General features: G+C 36.7%; 1 protein-coding gene across 1 annotated transcript in view; it reads left to right on the forward strand.

The window, feature by feature from the left end:
- Window positions 1-8385: 8385 nt before the first annotated feature.
- The window catches only part of MBTPS2 (membrane bound transcription factor peptidase, site 2), a 31031-nt gene continuing 20091 nt past the window's right edge, over window positions 8386-19325 (forward strand). Inside the window, exons 1-4 of the mRNA XM_072415421.1 lie at window positions 8386-8543; window positions 11379-11527; window positions 13242-13380; window positions 18335-18438. Of these exons, the coding sequence (XP_072271522.1) occupies window positions 8469-8543; window positions 11379-11527; window positions 13242-13380; window positions 18335-18438 (467 nt within the window). The 5' untranslated portion in view covers window positions 8386-8468. The remainder of the gene's footprint in view (window positions 8544-11378; window positions 11528-13241; window positions 13381-18334; window positions 18439-19325) is intronic.

Raw genomic sequence — 19325 nt, forward strand, 5'->3', positions numbered from 1 at the left:
TATTTGAAGATATTCCTGTTCTGGTGGCAAATCAAAAATTTGGATTTATCCTTAATTTTTTTCTTAGTGACACTGCTGATCAGGACACCTCTTAAATAGGGAACATACCTCAAACCCTTCTAAACCCTCACTTGTCTATCCATTTCCATAGGCTTGCTTTACATCAACTACATTGGGCAGAATTTCTAATGCAGTCTCAAGGCAAGAACACTACACAAACAATTGTTTTATATGGCACCTTGTTTACTGTTCAAAGCTGAAAATGTGCTGCAATGTTATGAAGTTTGCAAAAATGCCTTATAAAGTTTGCCATCACTTTCTTTCTCATCGCAGTAAAAACCTACAAGATGCACTAAGAAGCTCAGTTCAACACACAGTAAATTCCAGCACAGCATAAAAAATCACGAGCATGTAAACACATGCATTTGCTATGTCCCTTTTTTGTGTTGAGATGTGAATGACCCTCCAAAAAATCCCTCCAAAAATGTCTTTAGTTATACTTTATCCCCATCCTCTGATCCCAAGCAAGGAGTTGGGGTCCGGCTCCAGGAAAAAGATAGAGAACCCCACTCTCTCACTTTCACAAATAACTATGGCAATACCATAGTTGGGCTTGATTATCCATTCCACAGTAACAAATAACATTGTTTCCTAGCTGAACTACCTTTTCCTGTGTAATATAAAACAGTGGCCAAATGTCATGCATATTCCTATTTATTTGGTTTTGTTTGTTAAGCATGAAACATTGGCAGGGTAATGTTGTATACAATTATAGCATGGTAAATAATTTGTCTGTTGCCACTTTGTTGCCATGTTTTATTATACAAACCTCAGTAGTTTGATTTTTCACATCATGCTTGGTTACCTTTGGCAGTACACCAGCTTGGCCTTGGTGCCAACATTGTCAAGTGCATGAAACCAACCTGAAGACAGAATAACAGATCACTCTATTGAGAAAATGACACACAACTGAGACTGATTGGTTAACATAAGACAAAAGTGTTTAGAAGTCATGAACTTTAAGTAGCCAAAAATAATTTGATTTGCTAAACTATTTTATATCGTAATCAAGTGCAATTTTTGAAAATAAAATGCGGTTTTCATTTTTTCTTTTTTTGCTACATTTCAGTTCTGCTGATGTGTTGTAGAATTTTTGCAGCCACATATTGTCCAAATTCATACACATAAAATATGTATATTTTTGTGCTAAAATGGAAACGTGTAATCTCCGATAAAAACCACTATGACAGATGACAACACAAGGAGCACAATCAGGAGACAAGGACAGTGTTGTTGCCTGTAACATGGCAGCAGTAGAATAGGAAGTGGGGTCTGGAAAAGTGAATGATGGGAGGTATGTAGCTCTATGGTTTCTAAAATATTTGTTTTGGGATGAATCTGGCATGTCTACCTGTCATTTACAAAACATGTAACTGGGACTGGTTTCACTGGGAATCCTTAAAAAGTAGGGTGGGTTGGATTTGCAATTCTGTGGAACATTTTTTGTCTCCCCTAAACAGATCCGAGAACTAAACTGCTGCAACTCTCAGGTTGCCAAACATAGTCATTTGATGAGGGGCTACAGTTGTTCCCCAAGAGACTACCCAGAATAAGAGGACCTACATAGGACTCTTTGCTCTTATGGTATGAATTGAATAAACAGCATGTTTTCCTTTGAGCAAATGGATTAAGTTCTTCTACTTTGAGCCTGATCTCCATACACCCTATAACAAGAAGGACTTGACCTAGGAACCTCATTGCAGACCAACCAGTTTACATATAAACACTTCAGTAAAATAAATGAGATCTGTTGTCATTTCTTGTTCATCCATACCATTGTATATCTAGTAGTAGTTAGTCACATTCATTGGAACTTGTTTTGTACTGAGGATGTTTTTATTGGCTTGTCCTAGCCACTCCTTCAGTTTTAATAAGTGTCAGGAAAAATACACCAGTATGTATATCCACACAAGTAGGACAGACGCTTTAGAATTTGACAAGGCAAATGTTGATTGTGCAAAAAACACGATGGAATGTGTGAATGTTTGAGGGACCACACTGTTTTGGTTTCATAATCCAAACCTTGCTGTCATGAAGTTTGCATAGATGATAGTACTTTGAAGACTGAAAGTGTGAATTGTTGTTGAATACCTGGGATAGAGATGTTAAAATACCATTATAAGCTGAAGACAAATAGGCTTGAAGGCCTTCATTCGTGTCCTATGATGGTTTTCCAGCTTGAAATAGATGACAGCTGTTGTACACAGCTGAATTCCCACTGAATGACAATGAGGACAGTTACAAGGATATATTATATAGAATACTATTATTGGTAGGGTGTTCTAAAAACAAAGCATTACTAATAATAAAGATGTTTTTAAATTAGCATGAGCATTTGTACATGAATTTATGGGTATAGTTATGTTATCTGTTGACTTCTCATCACCTCTATGGAGAACAGAGGATACTGAAGGATATTCTGTATATTAGTAAATTAGTGAAATGTTTGTTAATGTATACCGGCAAAAAAACACTAAACCTATAAGAGTCATATAGTTTATTGAGAACATTTGGATGCCCGATGTGAGGCTCCAATTAGGACCTGCCTGGGCATACCTACTTGGAAGGGGAACCCAGAGTAGATACTGAATACAGAAGATGGATTAAATATCTACCAACTAGCCAAGAAATTAACAAGAAAATCTTTCATCTGTGACCAGTATTAACTGTGTAAATGCTGTTTTTCTATCTATCCTTAAAATACGCGGTAACCCTGTTACTACAATATAAGCTTTAAAATGTAATAAAGGTCTCTTTTCAGCTGTTGTCACCATGCCACATTTGCCTGTGAGAGAGTTTACAAAGACAATATCAGATCCATGGTAAGCTGCAGAATTCTGCTGTGGGCTCAATGGTAGTCCCAACCATCTAATTCAAGTGAATGGGAGAGGTTGAGAACCACAGTTTGCCCTGTGGAAAATCACAACCAGGTCAGTGACCTGTCATTTCTCTTCTGCAGTTTAGCAATACAGATGGGTCACTGATTTGCCCTATTCTGCTGATTGGACAATATCAGATCTTTAGCAGCCTGATTAGGTCATTACTCTGGTTTACCTTCCTATCAGCAAGCTCATATTGTTAGATTGAGAGCAAAGCTCTTCTGGGCAGGGTCCTCTCCTCCTCCAGTGTCACTGTCTGCCATTTGCAAATCCTATTTAATGTACAATGCTGCGTAATATGTTGGTGCTATATAAATCCTGTTTACAATTATTATTATTAATAATTAATATATTATTATTATTATTATTATTAATAATAATAATAATAATAATAATAATAATAATAATAATAATAATAATAAATGGTGTAATGCAGTGACTGTGCAATGACTTGCTCACACTGCTTCTCCTCACATGAACGGGATCCTCATATTCATGGGATCACATGAAGCTAATATGAAGACAGAATCCAGAATATGTATAACACATACAGTTGTAAAAAAAAAATATTTTCTTTAATAATGCAGAAAGGTTTTTTTTGTGATTTTTTTTAAATAAAATTATATATATGTCTGGACTTCAGATTTATTAGATTGTATTCTGAGACCACAATTATATGGTGAAAACACTTTACCCTATTTGCAGTGCATGGACAAGAATTAAAAGGCTCTTTACTAGTGATTGTTTTGTCTTCTCATTCACCAAAACTCAGTCTCTTCATAGCAAATAAAATAATCCTATTTAAATATTATGTATTCAAAATAACATAATCATCCTATGAGTATCCCTTATATAGTACCTATGCAAATTATAACAATGCATGTTCTGACTGAAAAATACACACTATGCAAAATTGTATGAAAAAAATTTGCATATACTGCCTTTATGTTTTTCTGCAAACCCTACAAGTTAATAGACCAGCTGTAAGAAGTTGGTAGATAAATATATAGAGGATGTTTTACAGAGAAAAGTTCTGGAATAGAAAATTGTTGGTAATTTTGAATTGCTGCATGATTTTTGCCTTAGGGCTGTGAATAGGCCATGGGTAAAATTATCATGTCATAAAAAGGAACCTGCCATATCACAATTTTAAAGGAAAGCTGTCACATAATGAAAGCACTTAAAGAAACAATTCTCCAAAATATTGCCTGACTTTATGTTATTCTTCAAAATGCTATTGTACATCTGGGGAGTCTTTTGATTCTAGGAGAATCTTATGTAAAGGTAACGACTTGTGTCTTGACTTCTGCCTCTGGACCCCTATTAATTAAAAGCTTAAAAAGTTCTTAGTAGGCAGTTGTTAGAAAATTGTAAAACGCTGTTGAAAAAAAACAAAAGCAAAAAACAAAACTGCTTTATGCCCCCATTGTTTCACTGCTTTCAAGATCAAGGCCTTTGCATGATAAATGAGCTTGCTTTTTGACTTTACTGGGAATTAATGTGCCTTAAAAAACACACAAAGAAAGCAAAGCTGAATATTACCGGTATTTGTTTTTCTTTATTATTGAACAAGGTATAATCATAAGCATTGCCAAACAAAAGACACATACATCATAGATTTTATAAAGTTAGAGCGTAGTAGATGCCATCTATATCCAGGCTCTCTATCTTAATTAGTATACAGCCCAAAGCCGTCAGAAAGGAGAATAAAACCCTTTCCTAATTGATACAGGTATTTGTGTGAATTAATGCTTGAGCTATTAAGCTCTGTGAGAATTATTTTTTCAACAAAACAGCTTAGACAGGTAAGCGACTTCCCTGTATTTTCCCTTTACAATTAGATTTAAAAATCCTGCTGCACAAAGCAAGCACCCTAAGTTCCCCTCATATTAGTTTTACTTTGGCTATTCAGGTTAAGTTTACCTATCAAAAAAATGAACCAGTAGAGGGAAGTGAAAGGATGCAGGTTTTCAACCTGAAAGCCTGCTCTATATATTTACACACCAGAGCATAATGTAAATTAAGACAGCAGCCACTGAATATCTAACATGAGTTGAATAAAAACCCAACATAGAACTGATTGTTTCTTTGTTGGTAAATTCACATATTTGTTTATTATGGTCTGGAATAAGAAGATGCTGCTTTGTAGATTTTAATGTTTACCAGCAACACTAAAATTCATACAAAATGATCTTTTGTGCTTACATGTGTGTGTAAAAAGAAAAAAAGAATTGATGTGTCTAGCTAAATTGTCATCTGTACCACTTGCCTTTTATTGTTTTTCTGTGAAATACCTGGTGACCCTGTCAGTTACTTGTGTTTCTGACATACTAGGTCAAGCACAGAAGCAGATTGGTATCATAATGGTCAATGGGAAAGGGGATTACAACACAACACAACACATGCTACTAAAGGCTACTGTTACAGGAGGGTGGGTGGTGGCTAAACCTACTAATGTATGTATACCTTTCTGGCAAACATAAAGATGATTTTTCAAGAGGTGTTCCCAAATGTTTGGACTTCCTTTCTAAAGAATACTCTGCACCTTGTTATGGTCATGGCCCATAAACCTTAAAAATTATGGGAATAGCAGTCTGTGTTCCTGGTGTACCAGCCTTGTCATCTCCGAGAGGGGGTCTTTTGAAAAATCAAAAAAAACTGCAAATTAAAAAATTAGAAAGGCAGATAATAAAAAATATATTGTAATGTGGGTTTTTGTACACATTCTGTTATACAGGAAACTGTATCAAAGGGTCTTTATAACGGGGGATAAGATCAAGGAGAATACTTAAAAGGTCCAGCCTGTACTGGATAAATATATCATATATAAGGGATAAGTCAGTGCAAGTTTTCTTTTCTATCAGATATGCTTCATTGTAATGCACTGTGTATTGAAGGATTCAAATAGAGAGCTAATTAGCCTTCATTAGCCTTCTGAGACTTTGTAGGATTGTGAAAATAGCAATTAATTTGTGTGTAGCCTACTACCAGTCATAACAGGAGCTTACTTTGTAATTGTCAAAAGCTTTTACTGTAAGGGTTTAAAGGAAACCTATCAACCTGATTGTTAGCTGTAACATCTGGCGATAGAGACTGCCTGGGGGTTTCACTCACATAACCAATGAAACAGATAACATACCTGCTTCAGGAGCAGCAGCAGTCCCAGAAGTTGCAGTGGGCAATGGTAGAGTTACAATGTGATAGGTAGCAGCTAACAAAACCGATTCATTGTAGTCATGAGATTTAGAGGTATAGGCACTAGGAAATGAAAAACAGCTGAAAATGAAGAATATCCTACATACAAAGACAGCATAACTACACATTAAAGAGGAACTCTGCCTAATGTTCCTTTTCTCCATTTTGTATAAAGTGAGGAAGGGTTTAATCTCTTGTCAAGTTTTAACTGCTATCCATGACCCCTGTGGCATATTTACCACCCATCTCCAATCCTAGTATAGTAACAAACTTCCTGCCCACTAGAGAGCTTGTAACACTAACATTACTATCTCACTAGTCATCTATGAAAATCTTTATGGGAATATATGAAAAATAGACTTCCTAGGAGGGTACCAAGGGCTGCCACTCCCCACAAAATGATTTTATTTATTAGCCATATGATTATGAAATTCCAAATATTTTGTAGTGGTCATCTAGTACCATCAAGCAATCTGTATTCTGTATCAGTTTACGTATTGATGGTCAGTGTGCCTGCCTCTCTGTGTTAGGAATATTGGCTCCAAATGGTAATTCTTCCTTTACTAAGAATCAGAAAAAATAACATCACTCACATAATCAATCACACAGATAACATACCTGCTTTAGGATCAGCAGTAGTCCTAGAAGTGGCAGTAGGCAATAGAGTGATTGAAATACAAGAATGCCAGGTCTGTAACTAAAGAAAAGCCATTTAGATGATAAAATGTTCCTGCAGAACATTGATTGTTGTAGATCATTGTGGAGTTCAATATCCACATATTCATCATTAACCATTCCTAATGTTTTTAAATATTTATTTTTTCTAAATTGGCACTAAGTATTTGAGGACATCTTCTTAAACCCAGTTAATGCTGATAACTGTCACAAAAGGCATTTTTGGACTGGCTTGGTGGACACTAATTACTATGTATAAATGATGTATAATGCCACATCGAACACATAGCTGCCCTCAAAAACAGTAGATGACCTCCTTTCATCAATAATACAATGCACCACCCAGCAACACGCTGCTGTTCAGCCTCTTGTGATCTTTTTACCATGGGGGAACTTCTTGAAATACCTTTCAGGTCTTCAGGGAAGCCCTCCTATTATTACTATATCTCACAGTACATTAGTATGTTGGTCAGTGGCCAGAATGCCTCTTACATTGCTGGCCAGTAGGAGGAATGTCACCCTTACAGATTGCCAAAATGATCAGTGGTGTCACTACTAGTAGATCTATCACCACATTTTTATTATATATATATATATATATATAGGAGTAGACGAGTCTTTTATATGTTTTTTCCTTCTAAACTTTTTATTAATTTTCAGCAGAGAAGACTGAATGAAATACCTACACCATACCACGAGGCTTGGGACTCTATGCCCCAAGGAGCTTCTATGCATGTGCAGAAGGATCTTTCCCCCGCAATGTAAAGAAAAAAATGCCGACCTCACACATGCGCAGAGATTCTGTTAGCGAGATTTCCTTCTTTTCCTGTTCTTTTGAGACAACCTTTTACTAGACAGGAAATAGGAATGCAACAAATTAAACACAAAAAACAGATAGAAGTTCTAGCAAGTTAAACAATAATAAAAAAAACTTTGTGTTGCGGTTAGTTTTATACACTTCCTTTCTTGGCAGGACATTTTTTTGAAGTGAAGAATTCTGTAAAAACTGGAATGTATTTTAATCTTTACACAAATTACCCCACTCCCCCAAAGAAAAAAAAAACTGGGTGTACATATATTTTATATACCACCTCCTAGATTGTAAACTCTTCAGGGCAGGGTCTTCGGTGTCACTGTCTGTGTTCGTCTGTCATTTGCAACCCCTATTTAATACGGAGCTGTGAAATATGTTGGCGCTATATGAATCCTGTTTATTATTATTATTATTATTAATAATATTAATAATAATAATTATAATAATGATATATGCTCTACTTGGTGCTCTCCAGTGGCTATAATTCACATAAGGAATTCAGCTAAAATTTCCAAGCATGTATTTATGTCAGATCATACACAAAGAATCTGTGCCTGTACCATGCACCTCCTACATACAGCTCATGCTTTATTTTTGAACAACTACATCAATCTCTTCATGTATTGGCAACTACAGCACTCCAGCCAACCGCATGTCGCCTCGTCTGACAGATTGCTTCCGCCCACATCAAATATGTCCGCTCGCTGGAAGCAGCCAATCACTAGACAGTATTCTTGGTACCTTCGACGGATATGTCCGATACGGAACAGCTGCGTGCAATGCGGAGTTCCTGAGTTTTTCGTTCCGACGTGTTCTGCTGATTGGATGTCAAGGTGTCAGTGGCGATGATCCCGGTCCCGCTGGTGGTGGTGGTGCTGGGAGGATGGTGTGCCATTTATCTGGCCGATGCTTTCCTGACGGTGAGACTGAACAGGGGGAATCCATTCTGTATCCGCATATGTGGTGTCACATGATTTGCAGTGTTTATATGAATGAGAGAGGCGGGATCCAGAATCATACATAGGGATCATAGGGATGTCATTCCCTTTATTTGTTAATGCTTGTTCTTCTATTACTTTCCCCTGATTATTAGTGTAAGGTGTTGTGTTTTAGGATTGTCCTACATTCATAGGGGGACATTTTACTGGCAACACCTGTACACCTTACATTATATAGGGATTAAAGGAGACCCCCAGCCAAAACATGAAGATCCTATCATTCACCACAGGCCAGACATTTACCCCACAGAACCTTTATTTACTTTACAAAGTCATGTCACAATCAATTGGCCTCACCATAGTCTTTTGTCACTAACACAGCCTAAGGCCAATTATTCTAGCTGCATGTTGTAGGAGGAAACCCACACACAGAGAGAACATACAAACTCCATGCAGATAGTGTCCTGGCCAAGATTTGAACCTGAGACTCAGTGCTGTAAAGGCCAGAGTGCTAACCACTGAGCCACCATGCTGCCCAGTCCCATAGTTAGCATTATTCAACCTACTAGGTCATCCTGGGCATACTTCCAGCCTGTGACCAGACAGCAAATGGAGAATTGGCTTCTTACTCTGCTTCTTCTTTCACATTCCAGCCCTGCTGTACAGGGATCACAATTAGCTAATAACACATATAATTCAGGTACACTGCTTATGTTTAATAATACATTTAGCGATGTATTAATGATTTCAGGGCTGCAGTAAATTAAAGTTAACTGGATAAAGTTTAGCGGTTATTTCAAATAGATTATTTTTTAGTGAAAGGGGTAAAACCTCAGGCCAGGTTTTATTGCTTTCTATATTGTGTGTCTCAGTGACCCACCCCTGTGATAATATTATTATTAATATTATTTAAATACAGTATTTATGTAGCACCAACATATTACGCAGCGCTGTACATTAAATAGGGGTGGCAAATGACAGACTAATACAGACAGTGATACAGGAGGAGAGGACCCTGCCCCAAAGAGCTTACAATCTAGTAGGTGGGGGAATTAACACACAATAGAATGGGAGATATGTAGTGGTGGGAAGTAGTGAGGGTTTCAAAAGACAGAAGAAGACGGGTAGGCAAGTTGGAAAAAATGGTTTTTGAGTGATCTTTTAAATGAGCAGAAAGTAGGAGCAAGCCGAATAGGGCGAGGAAGACCATTCCAGAGAGTTGGGGCAGCTCTGGTTATGAGTGAGGAGGTCATTAGTAGGTCATTGGAGGAGCGGAGAGAGCGGCAGGGGGAGTATTTTTATAACAGGTCAGAAACGTAAGTGCGACAATAACTGTGGAGGGATTTGAAGGCAAAGCACAGGAGCTTAAATTTGATTCTAAGGTGAAATGGAAGCCAGTGTAGAGATCTGCAAAGAGATGCAGCGGAAGAGGAGGAGGATGATACGAGCTTGTACAAGGAGTTTGGTGGTCTCTGGGGACAGGTAGGGGTGTATTTTGGAGATGGTGCGCATTGGAAAGTGACAGGACCTGGAAATGTTCTGAATATGAGGGGTAAATAAGAGGGCAGAAACATCAGGATGAGAAATGATGGGGACAGTGGTTAGTAGTAAAGGAAGGTACATAAAGCAATAAAAGCCTATTTTGGCATTGTTGCAAATAAGGAGGCAAAATGCTGCAAACATCAAATAGGAAAGGAAACCAGTGACATGCCTGTATCACTACCACATCCCCAATTATTTTATAATCAGTAGTCCAAATAATGCTTATAAATGCCATAAAGAAATAGAAATATTTTTGGTATATGAATTACAATATTCACATTTTTTTAAAATAAAAAAAAAATACAAACTTCATACTACTAATATTACTACTCATTATTACTAAACTACTAATTATTTAATAAAACACAGACACAGGGAGCGGGGATCTCTTTTTTAAAGCAGTGAATCCAACATTTGCTGAAACATTCCCTGGTGGACAGTCTTCCAGCACCATGTGTAGCTCAATGTGGCAGTTTTTGATTCACCACCAGGGAAAGGTTCAGTGAATATCAGATTTGCTTCTTCCTAATAAGACCCAAGTTTGTTGCTAGTTTAAAAGATAAAGAATATCCATTGCATATAAAGTGTACTAATATATGCAATTCAATGTTTTTATTTTGAAGTTTTTCATTTTAGTGTTTTATTATTACATTTGTGTATTTTGTATACCTGTCAGAGGTTTGTGATATATGTGAGATATGTTTGTAATATACTGAAACTATTTCCATTTTTCTGGTATTGATGTGCAATTATTCTGTGGGAAATAAGTATATTTATTCAGATAAGAATCTCTGCCCCCTATTGTTGACTTCTTTGGTTTATATATAACAGGTAAATGTTCACAAAATATATTTTTTTTTATCCTTGGCAACAAGCAGCGCTTGTGTAACCTTTGCCCCTGAAAAGTGAAACACTGTGATAATTCCAAGTTTGCTGGCAGCAGATAGCTATGAGAAGATTGTCACAGTCTGGTTGTACCAGTGATTAACACCAAATTATCTTGTTCTATACTTAACACATTTAAGGCAGTGTGCTCAAATGTCCTATCTGAGCTTCCCACCCTGACATGATTCATCCAGCAGGACCTAACCATGTTATAACTGTTTGAGATGGGTGTTTATGATGGGTGGGGCTCTTTTTATAAATCATGAAATCAGACATTCCCTTGGGTCCAATGGCAGTATGAAAGAATGTTTGAGAGAATGTCAGATTCCCTGTTTTTATAAATAGAGCCCATTAAGATTACATTTTCTTTTTTGCGTTATTTTTTTGTAGTCCTCAAAATCATACAAGAACTCATATGAAGAATGGCTTTCTTCTAAAGGATTGACCATCTCACCTTTCCATATTCGCTGGCAGACCACAATTTTCAATCGTTTGTTTTATAAGTGGGGAAGATGGAAACCACATTTCTTGTACATATGGTAAGTGTCAGCATTTGTTTGTATTTGGAGCTTATTATAGATATTGCAGAGAAAGTGCAAGCACTGGACACGGCTACATTCTAGTTCTCCTGGTCGGTTGCGTCCTACCGCCCCCTCCTGGTCGGTTTTGTCCTTCCTCCCCCTCCTGGTCAGTTGTGTCCTACCTCCCCCTTCTGGTCAATTGCATCCTACCTCTCCCTCCTGGTCGGTTGCATCCTACCTTCCCCTTCTGGCCGGTTGCGTCCTACCGCCCCCTCCTGGTCACTTGTAATCTTCTCCCTGGCTTTTAGTTGTATGGAGACCTCTCAATCAACATAACAATTATACAACATGTAACTTGAAAACAGGTCAGTAATGGCAGCCTACCTATTTTTTTGGTTGGTAGAACACAGCTGACCAGAAGAGGTCATTGTGTGTGTGTATCTGGGGATCCTCTGGGTCCCAGGACTACAGCATAGTGACTTTATAGCTCCAATGTGTTAGCCCCTGGTGGCAAATGTGTATCCGGGGTCCTTGGAACAAGCATTTTTCCTGATATTTCAGTAATGTCATATAGACTTATCAGTCCAAATCCTTCCCAGCTGGTTTTCAACCATCATCAGCTTCCATCCCCCCTATTCCTCCATTAGAAAACATTTTAAGAAACAGTATGAAAGTGAGGGTGGTTACATTTTTTTTACATGAGGGTACATGAGTTGATCATATTCATAAATTGATGAAATAGGAAACCTTTTTTAACCTCCTGGGCGTTACACTGATGTCTAGATTTCTGTTCCAAAAGCGTTACATTGTTTTTCATGAAATTTTTTTTTTTAAATTGTAGATGTAACTTATGTAAATTGTCCGAACAGGGTTCTAGTAGATATCATGAATATAAAAAATGTTTCAAACACACAATCATGTAAAAAAAAAAAATTACTTTTATTAAAATTAAATAAAAGACACAAACATCAGCTTAAACAAGAATACATAAATAAATGAAAAATACTGAAAATGTGATATTTCGGTATACTGTATAATAATATATTTTTCTAAAACACCTCCCTAGTGTCCAACGTCACATACCTATAGACAAAACCACATAAATATATTTTCTATTATTTTGTATTGGATTGGATACAGGACTTTGTATTCAATCCAATACAAAATGAGAGTTTGAATTTACCAATTACATACTTTGTATTTATTTTGAATTATTTTGTATTGGATTGGATACAGGAGTTTGTATTGAATCCAATACAAAATGTGTTTGAATGAGTTTCAATTTGAATTTCCCGCGCCGACGTCATCGCCGAGGGACCTGTACACTCTACGGACGGAGAAGAAGCCGGCTGGCTTCTTCTTCTCCGCCGGCCGGCTTCTTCTTCTCGGAGAGGGCACCCGACGCTGGAGGACGACGCTGGAACACGACGCTGGATGATCGCAGCGGGACCAGGTAAGTGATCGATAAACCCGAACTTTTCTCACTGCAGTGAGAAAAGTTCGGGTTTATCGATAATTGTAATTTTTTTTAACCCGAACCAAGGTCGGGTTTAGCGCTAGGGTGGTTAAACACAATTAGGTATAATTGAAATAATCTAGCACACCTTTATTAGGTTAATATAGAATGCTTAAAAAAAAATGCCACATAAAGAGTATCAATTTACAATACAATTACAATATTACACATTGTAGCAACCACATTTAAGGTCCTACATGTTTTCTAATTTTGCAGGTTCAGTTTGGGTATGGTGTTTGGGATTATTGCCATGTTTGGATCTATATTCCTTCTGGGGAAGACACTGATACAGACTCTAAATCAAATGATGGCTGAGAGCCCAGGGAACCAGAATGATCAAATGCTACAAGTTGTGGTTAGTCATTTTATTTGATTTGTGTATCATAAAAGGTCTCTGTATTTTTATTAACTGTGTACTGTTCAGCCTTTTAATTTTCTTGTTAAAGCATTTAAACTCTAAATTTAAAAATACTATTTGTGTACTGCACAGATGGTGCTTACATCAAGAGTGTTTGGGGGATTGAAAGGAATCGGTTTATACTTGACTTGCCTGACTCATAGGAAACCAACCTGCCCATACACTTCAATGGCAGAGAGGGATACAAGCTGATGGGGCTTAGCTCAAATGCCAACTGTGTCAGGACCTTAATAAGGAAGTGAAACTAAATCAGAGTGGAGAAGAGAAAAGTGTTCTTTGGTCAAGGAACATACAAATAGGAATCTTTTGGGACAGATCTGTTTCAGTTCCAGACCTGCTTCGGGATCCAGCAATCCCGCGTGGCTCCCAGCACATCAACCGCACAGTGATTCGTACTGCAGAGCTGGTTTGTAAAGAACCAATGTCTGCATATTTGACAGCTGGCTGCAGCTGCCCCTATTCATTCCCTAGGGGGCAGATTCTGCCTGTAGCCTCTACCCCCATCTCTCCCTCAAAAGTTTCTGGTTAGAGCCTTAAAAATTGCCTTAGAGGGGGATTTGGGTAAATAGGGATGATCGTACATCCTTGAGAGCTGTAAGGAGGATGGCATTTAGTGCAAGTACTTCTGGTTTGGACATGTGATTATGTCCTTGTCATTGCAGTGTGAACAGAGTTTGGCATTGAGAATATTGAACACTGTTTCAAGCAGAAAAGAAGCAATGCAGTCTGGAGAGAATTCTGTGCTAAGAATGTGTATCACTGATCAGTGTGGAACGAGTTGGCCCTAAAACTTGCTGGCGATTACTGCTGGGAGTTATTGCCAATAGTATTATTATTAAACAGGATTTATATAGTGCCAACATATTAGGCAGCGCTGTACATGAAATAGGGGTTGCAAATGACAGACAGATACAAACAGTGACACAGGAGGAGAGGACACTGCCCCGAAGAGCTTACACTCTCCGAATATATGTTTTGAACTCATGTATTGCTATTCCCTGGGTGTCAGCATTGGAAAATGTATCATTTATTTTTTGTTCCGGTGACAACTGTAACATTTTGAAATTCCTGTTACTTTCCAATTTCTTATCCTTAACTTGACAGGGGCTCAATCTATAATAACAGGGACTCAATCAATATATAAAAAGAAACATTTTTGCTATCAGTATATCCTAAAGTGAACCTGTGCTCAGATCATTCACACTAAAACATTTACACATTCTAAACAAGTCAAACCACCAGAAAACAAGCTCTCACTCACTTCTGTACATGTTGTATATTTAGTGGTAGTTAGTTATTTTCAGCTTTACTCGTTCTTGTAATATTGAGGATGTTTTTATAGTTTTTAAAGTCATTTCTAATGATTGCCTGGAATGTGACAAAGGCAGATGTTATTTGCACAGAAACAAGGTTGGAAAGTTTTAAAGTCTTTGAAGTTCACAACAGAGACACTGAAATCTTATTATTTTTTCTTTTTGTTGCAGCAGAATCTTGGCAGTCTGTCAGCCATCCAAGGTGAACAATCAGTTTATAAAGGTTCATGTTGATGGCCTTCTTGTTCAAGGCTGCATTTGCTATCTAAAAAAGAAAGCATGCATTTGATCGGGAAATGCAGTGTTTCAAAAGAAAAGGCTGTGTGACCTTCTTAGCCTGCTGTTTAAATCCACATCAACACGACACACTGCATTCTAGGAAAAACTTGTTCATGCAAAGCAGGTTAAACACAGACTCTGAACTGCCATGTGTAAAGTTATGTTAAATTTTGCTGCAAATGCATGTCAAACCCAGGAACATAACACTCATGGGATATGATACCAAATGCACCTGTATCCAGAATATAGACATTAAACTAGTTACATAGTCTTAACAGACAGCAAAAGAAGCTCTTAAAAAAAAGCCCTGACCTCTGTAAGTGATTGTGATATAAAGTAATTCATTTTCAGAGATTACACAAACGCTTTATCATTTGTCTAATTTCTAAACCCTTAGGACTATCAGACTGTCCTGTTCCCATGAAATACAAAACTATGTTTGCTAGTGCCTGCGTTGTAAACTTTAAAGTGTATGTCAAGCAAACATTTTTATTTTCTAGTTGTTGATAGAGTGGGGAAGGAACTCACTTCTGCTGCACACATGAGCCCCATTAGAGACAATTCCCCTTCACTTCCTGTGAAAACCGACCACATTTTACAAGAAAAAAAGTAAGAAAAATTCTCTGATAGCATCACAAACAAAAACCCTGTAAGAAGGTATAGTTTTTCTCTGTTCTCTCCAACACTTGAAAAAAATGTTTGATTTCACATTAATTACGCCACAATGCCAATAGATAAATAAGTAAATGAGATCTTGTTTTACATTTTTTTATATTGTCTGTTCAGAAAATGTATATACTTTTTTCTTAATAAAATCAATTTGGCAACCTGGAACATGCATGCATAATAGAAGTTGAGACTTTTTGATTATGAATAGTTTCATGCTTGTTCTGGGTCATTGGGTAGCATGGTATTAAAGCTAAAGTTTAAATGACAGTGTTGGAGTCTCCATCTTCATGAAAAAATGCAGCAATGGCAGCCCTGGGTTCCGTAAAATGGTTAAATAGTTTCAGAGACACAATGGGCTTTCCAGTAGTCATTAGATCATTGTGGGGATCCATGCTGCTGAAGTGAATGATTAATGATTTAGCCATGTGAAAGACAGGCTCACAATACGGCATTTCTGTCCAAGTATAAAACAATGAACTCATGATATGGGAATAAAGAGAATTTTTTTTATTGGAATAGAGAAAATATGGAACATGCTGAATTATATTATGAATTAAATTATAGAATTTTCACAGACTAGATAACAAAAAAAAATATGAATGAATGTAAACCTGGGAACTGCATACCACGTAGTTACCCTCCTCAGGTGTGAAAGGGGCCTTATAATATTTCCTCATTACTTGTCATTTAGTAAAATGTATTATGCAAGTCCTTTGAAGTCCTTATTTACTGTACTGGATCATATGTGTGCAGTGTAATAATAAAAGACAATATTAATTATTATTACAGTGTTGCATGACACCTGCAGCTAAAGTGACAATGTCCAGACAGTCTGCTTCCTTTATGTAAAGTAAATGGAGCATGAAATATGTGCATATTCATGCAGAAGCACAATGTCAATGCCCCTTAAATTGTGTTAACTTTATCAAATAGATCTGGAGCTATAGAATTGCCTAGTAACAATTACTTAGAGGAAGAATGGCAATAAGCCATTTCCACTGCCAAAAGAGAAAAAAAATACCGAGATGTGAGATTATTTTCATAAATAATAAAGACAAATAATAAAGAGGAAATAGTTTGTAAGCTTATATGACCAGGTCCACTTCTGTTATTGCTCAGGTTTTCCAAGCTCTACTATTAGCTAACTAATTATATTTTACATATTGTATATATATTATCTTGTAATCTGGCTGGGGAAATAGGGGCACTAAATAAATAAATAGGAGCATCAAGGATAAAGGATACCATGCTCAATATTTTCTTATTAAAGTGATATTTATAAACACTTTTGATCTCTAATTGTTTTACCCGAAGTTTACCCTTATAGCAATAACCATAATCTAGGAGATTCCATCAGTAACAGTTGGATAGCTCTTTTGGTCCTGTGTAATGTATGTGGCCTATAATATATAAATGCACTTTTCCTTTGAAGTATAATTCCAAGCAAGCAGTGAAATACACGTGACCTGTGAATTACTGTATAAACTTCAATATAAACCGGTGTCCTTTCTTTTACCTAAAAATACAAGTAACCTGCTTTATTTGGCTATAAACCTGGGGCACACAATGCAGCCATCACAGCTAACAATCTAAACAGTAATTAATTGAAATTCGTATAACATGAATAAATACATCCATGGTGTGCTTAAAAGGGGAAAAAATCAGGACTCACTCTGTGTGTGTGGGTGTATATATATAAATATATATATATATATGTATTTATTTATTTAATGTATTTTCTACTTTTGAGTTGAGTATGAAGGGTCACTTGCTCCTGAACGAATGATTGTGGGCAACATTATTGGCCACCAGTAGATGGAGATGTGACCTTATGTAAAATGTGTAACAAACTTATGTATCTAATGGCATTTTGATGGCAAAAAAATTCTTAGTTTATACTTGGGTATATACAGCTATAATTCTTTTTAGCAAGTCTTCCGATGTTAGCACCTTTTGTCAAGTTAATAGTTATAGGTTTTCAGTTTAAAAATAGTCAAGGAACCACAATCTTATTGTACAAGATAAACCAGGAAGCTGTTACAAGTAACAAAACTTACACTAGCTGTATTCAAGAAATGCATTTGATTAATATTTCATGAATATGTAAAGCCAAAAATGGTGCTTTTTGATGTTTATCTGAAGTTTAGTTATTTGTTACCTTTCTATGAACATAGTTATGGTAACTGAGATTGTACAGTAAGATTGTAGCATATAAGGAAATTTTACATCTATTCATACTTTACTAAGATCAGTCTCTTATTTGAGACACTTGCTTCAATGTTCAAATATGTATTTTCAAAAGCTAAGAATTCAGCTTTTGTATGTTATCGGAAAGTGTAACCCGCCTCATAGTTTATGTTTACCATCACAGCTTTTTTTTTTTATTCTCCGGGTGTCTTTATGCTATGATTTGGGTGTAGCATATATTTATTTGGTTCTTGTATACATTATTTGTTGGAGATGTTTGAAATTCCTTTCTTGCCAAGGGTATTGCAGCATTACGGAGGAAGATTGTCTATTTACATGTAAGGATCCGTATGTCATTGCAGCTGGTCTGCTATCCAGTGTAATTAATATCCATAGGAGCTTCTCATATTTAATGTTTTGTCTCCTTCCTTACTCTTTAACAGGTGCCGGGTGTAAACCTTCCCATCAGCCAGCTGACATATTTCTTCTCTGCAATTTTCATCAGCGGTGTCATACATGAGGTTGGGCATGGGGTGGCAGCCGTAAGGTAACGTGATCTTCCCTTTTATGTGCAGGGCAAAACTCTGAGCATCCGTTTGTATGCACATGAATATTTAACACATGGTTGGCCAGCAGTGTACACAGGATAAAATATTTATACACGATCCTGTCATTATTAAACCTTCTTTCATTGTCCTTTTATATGTTTTATACTTTTGAATGGTTAACTCTAATAAACATTTGTTATTAGGGCATATGTGATAATATCATATGATATTATTATATAATTATCATTTTTTACTGCTCGTCTATATGTCAATGTCTGATTCATTATAGAATAAAACAATTCTAACGAGGTTACTTTTTCAGCAAATTGCAGTCTGATTGTACAATCTCCTTCAAATCTACCAACAACTATGACATGGAATGACCTACCTGGTTGGATGCCAAACAAATGAAATGTTTAGGTACCTTCTATTACGTAGTTTGGGCTACTATATGAGGTTTTTAGGACTCCCTGCTATAATTTCTTTATCCACAGCTCACAGTACATTAGTTTGATAGTTGGTGAGAAAAATGTCTCCTACATTGCTGGCCAGTGGGAAGAATGTCACCCTTACAGATCCCCAAAATGATCATTGGTGTCAAATAAACTGACCTTAGAGGTACAATTCCTCATTGCTCATGGACCACCTAGCAACCTCTGGTTGAGAAACACTGCTTTCAACACTCCAATGTTTTCTTTATCAGTGCAGAAATGAAAAAACATATTGCAAACTATTTTAGTAATGGATTATTCAGATAAGAGGTATTAAACATACAGAAGAAAAAGCTCCTAGGTTCTGGAATTGGCCTGTTGGTAATTTGTCTGATTGAATGATATGAGAAACTGTACTTAGCACATCTTTGGTTTTTGTACTGCCCTACTGAAGA

This window comes from Pyxicephalus adspersus, chromosome 1, assembly GCF_032062135.1.
Source record: "Pyxicephalus adspersus chromosome 1, UCB_Pads_2.0, whole genome shotgun sequence".
In the NCBI taxonomy this organism is placed as follows: domain Eukaryota; kingdom Metazoa; phylum Chordata; class Amphibia; order Anura; family Pyxicephalidae; genus Pyxicephalus; species Pyxicephalus adspersus.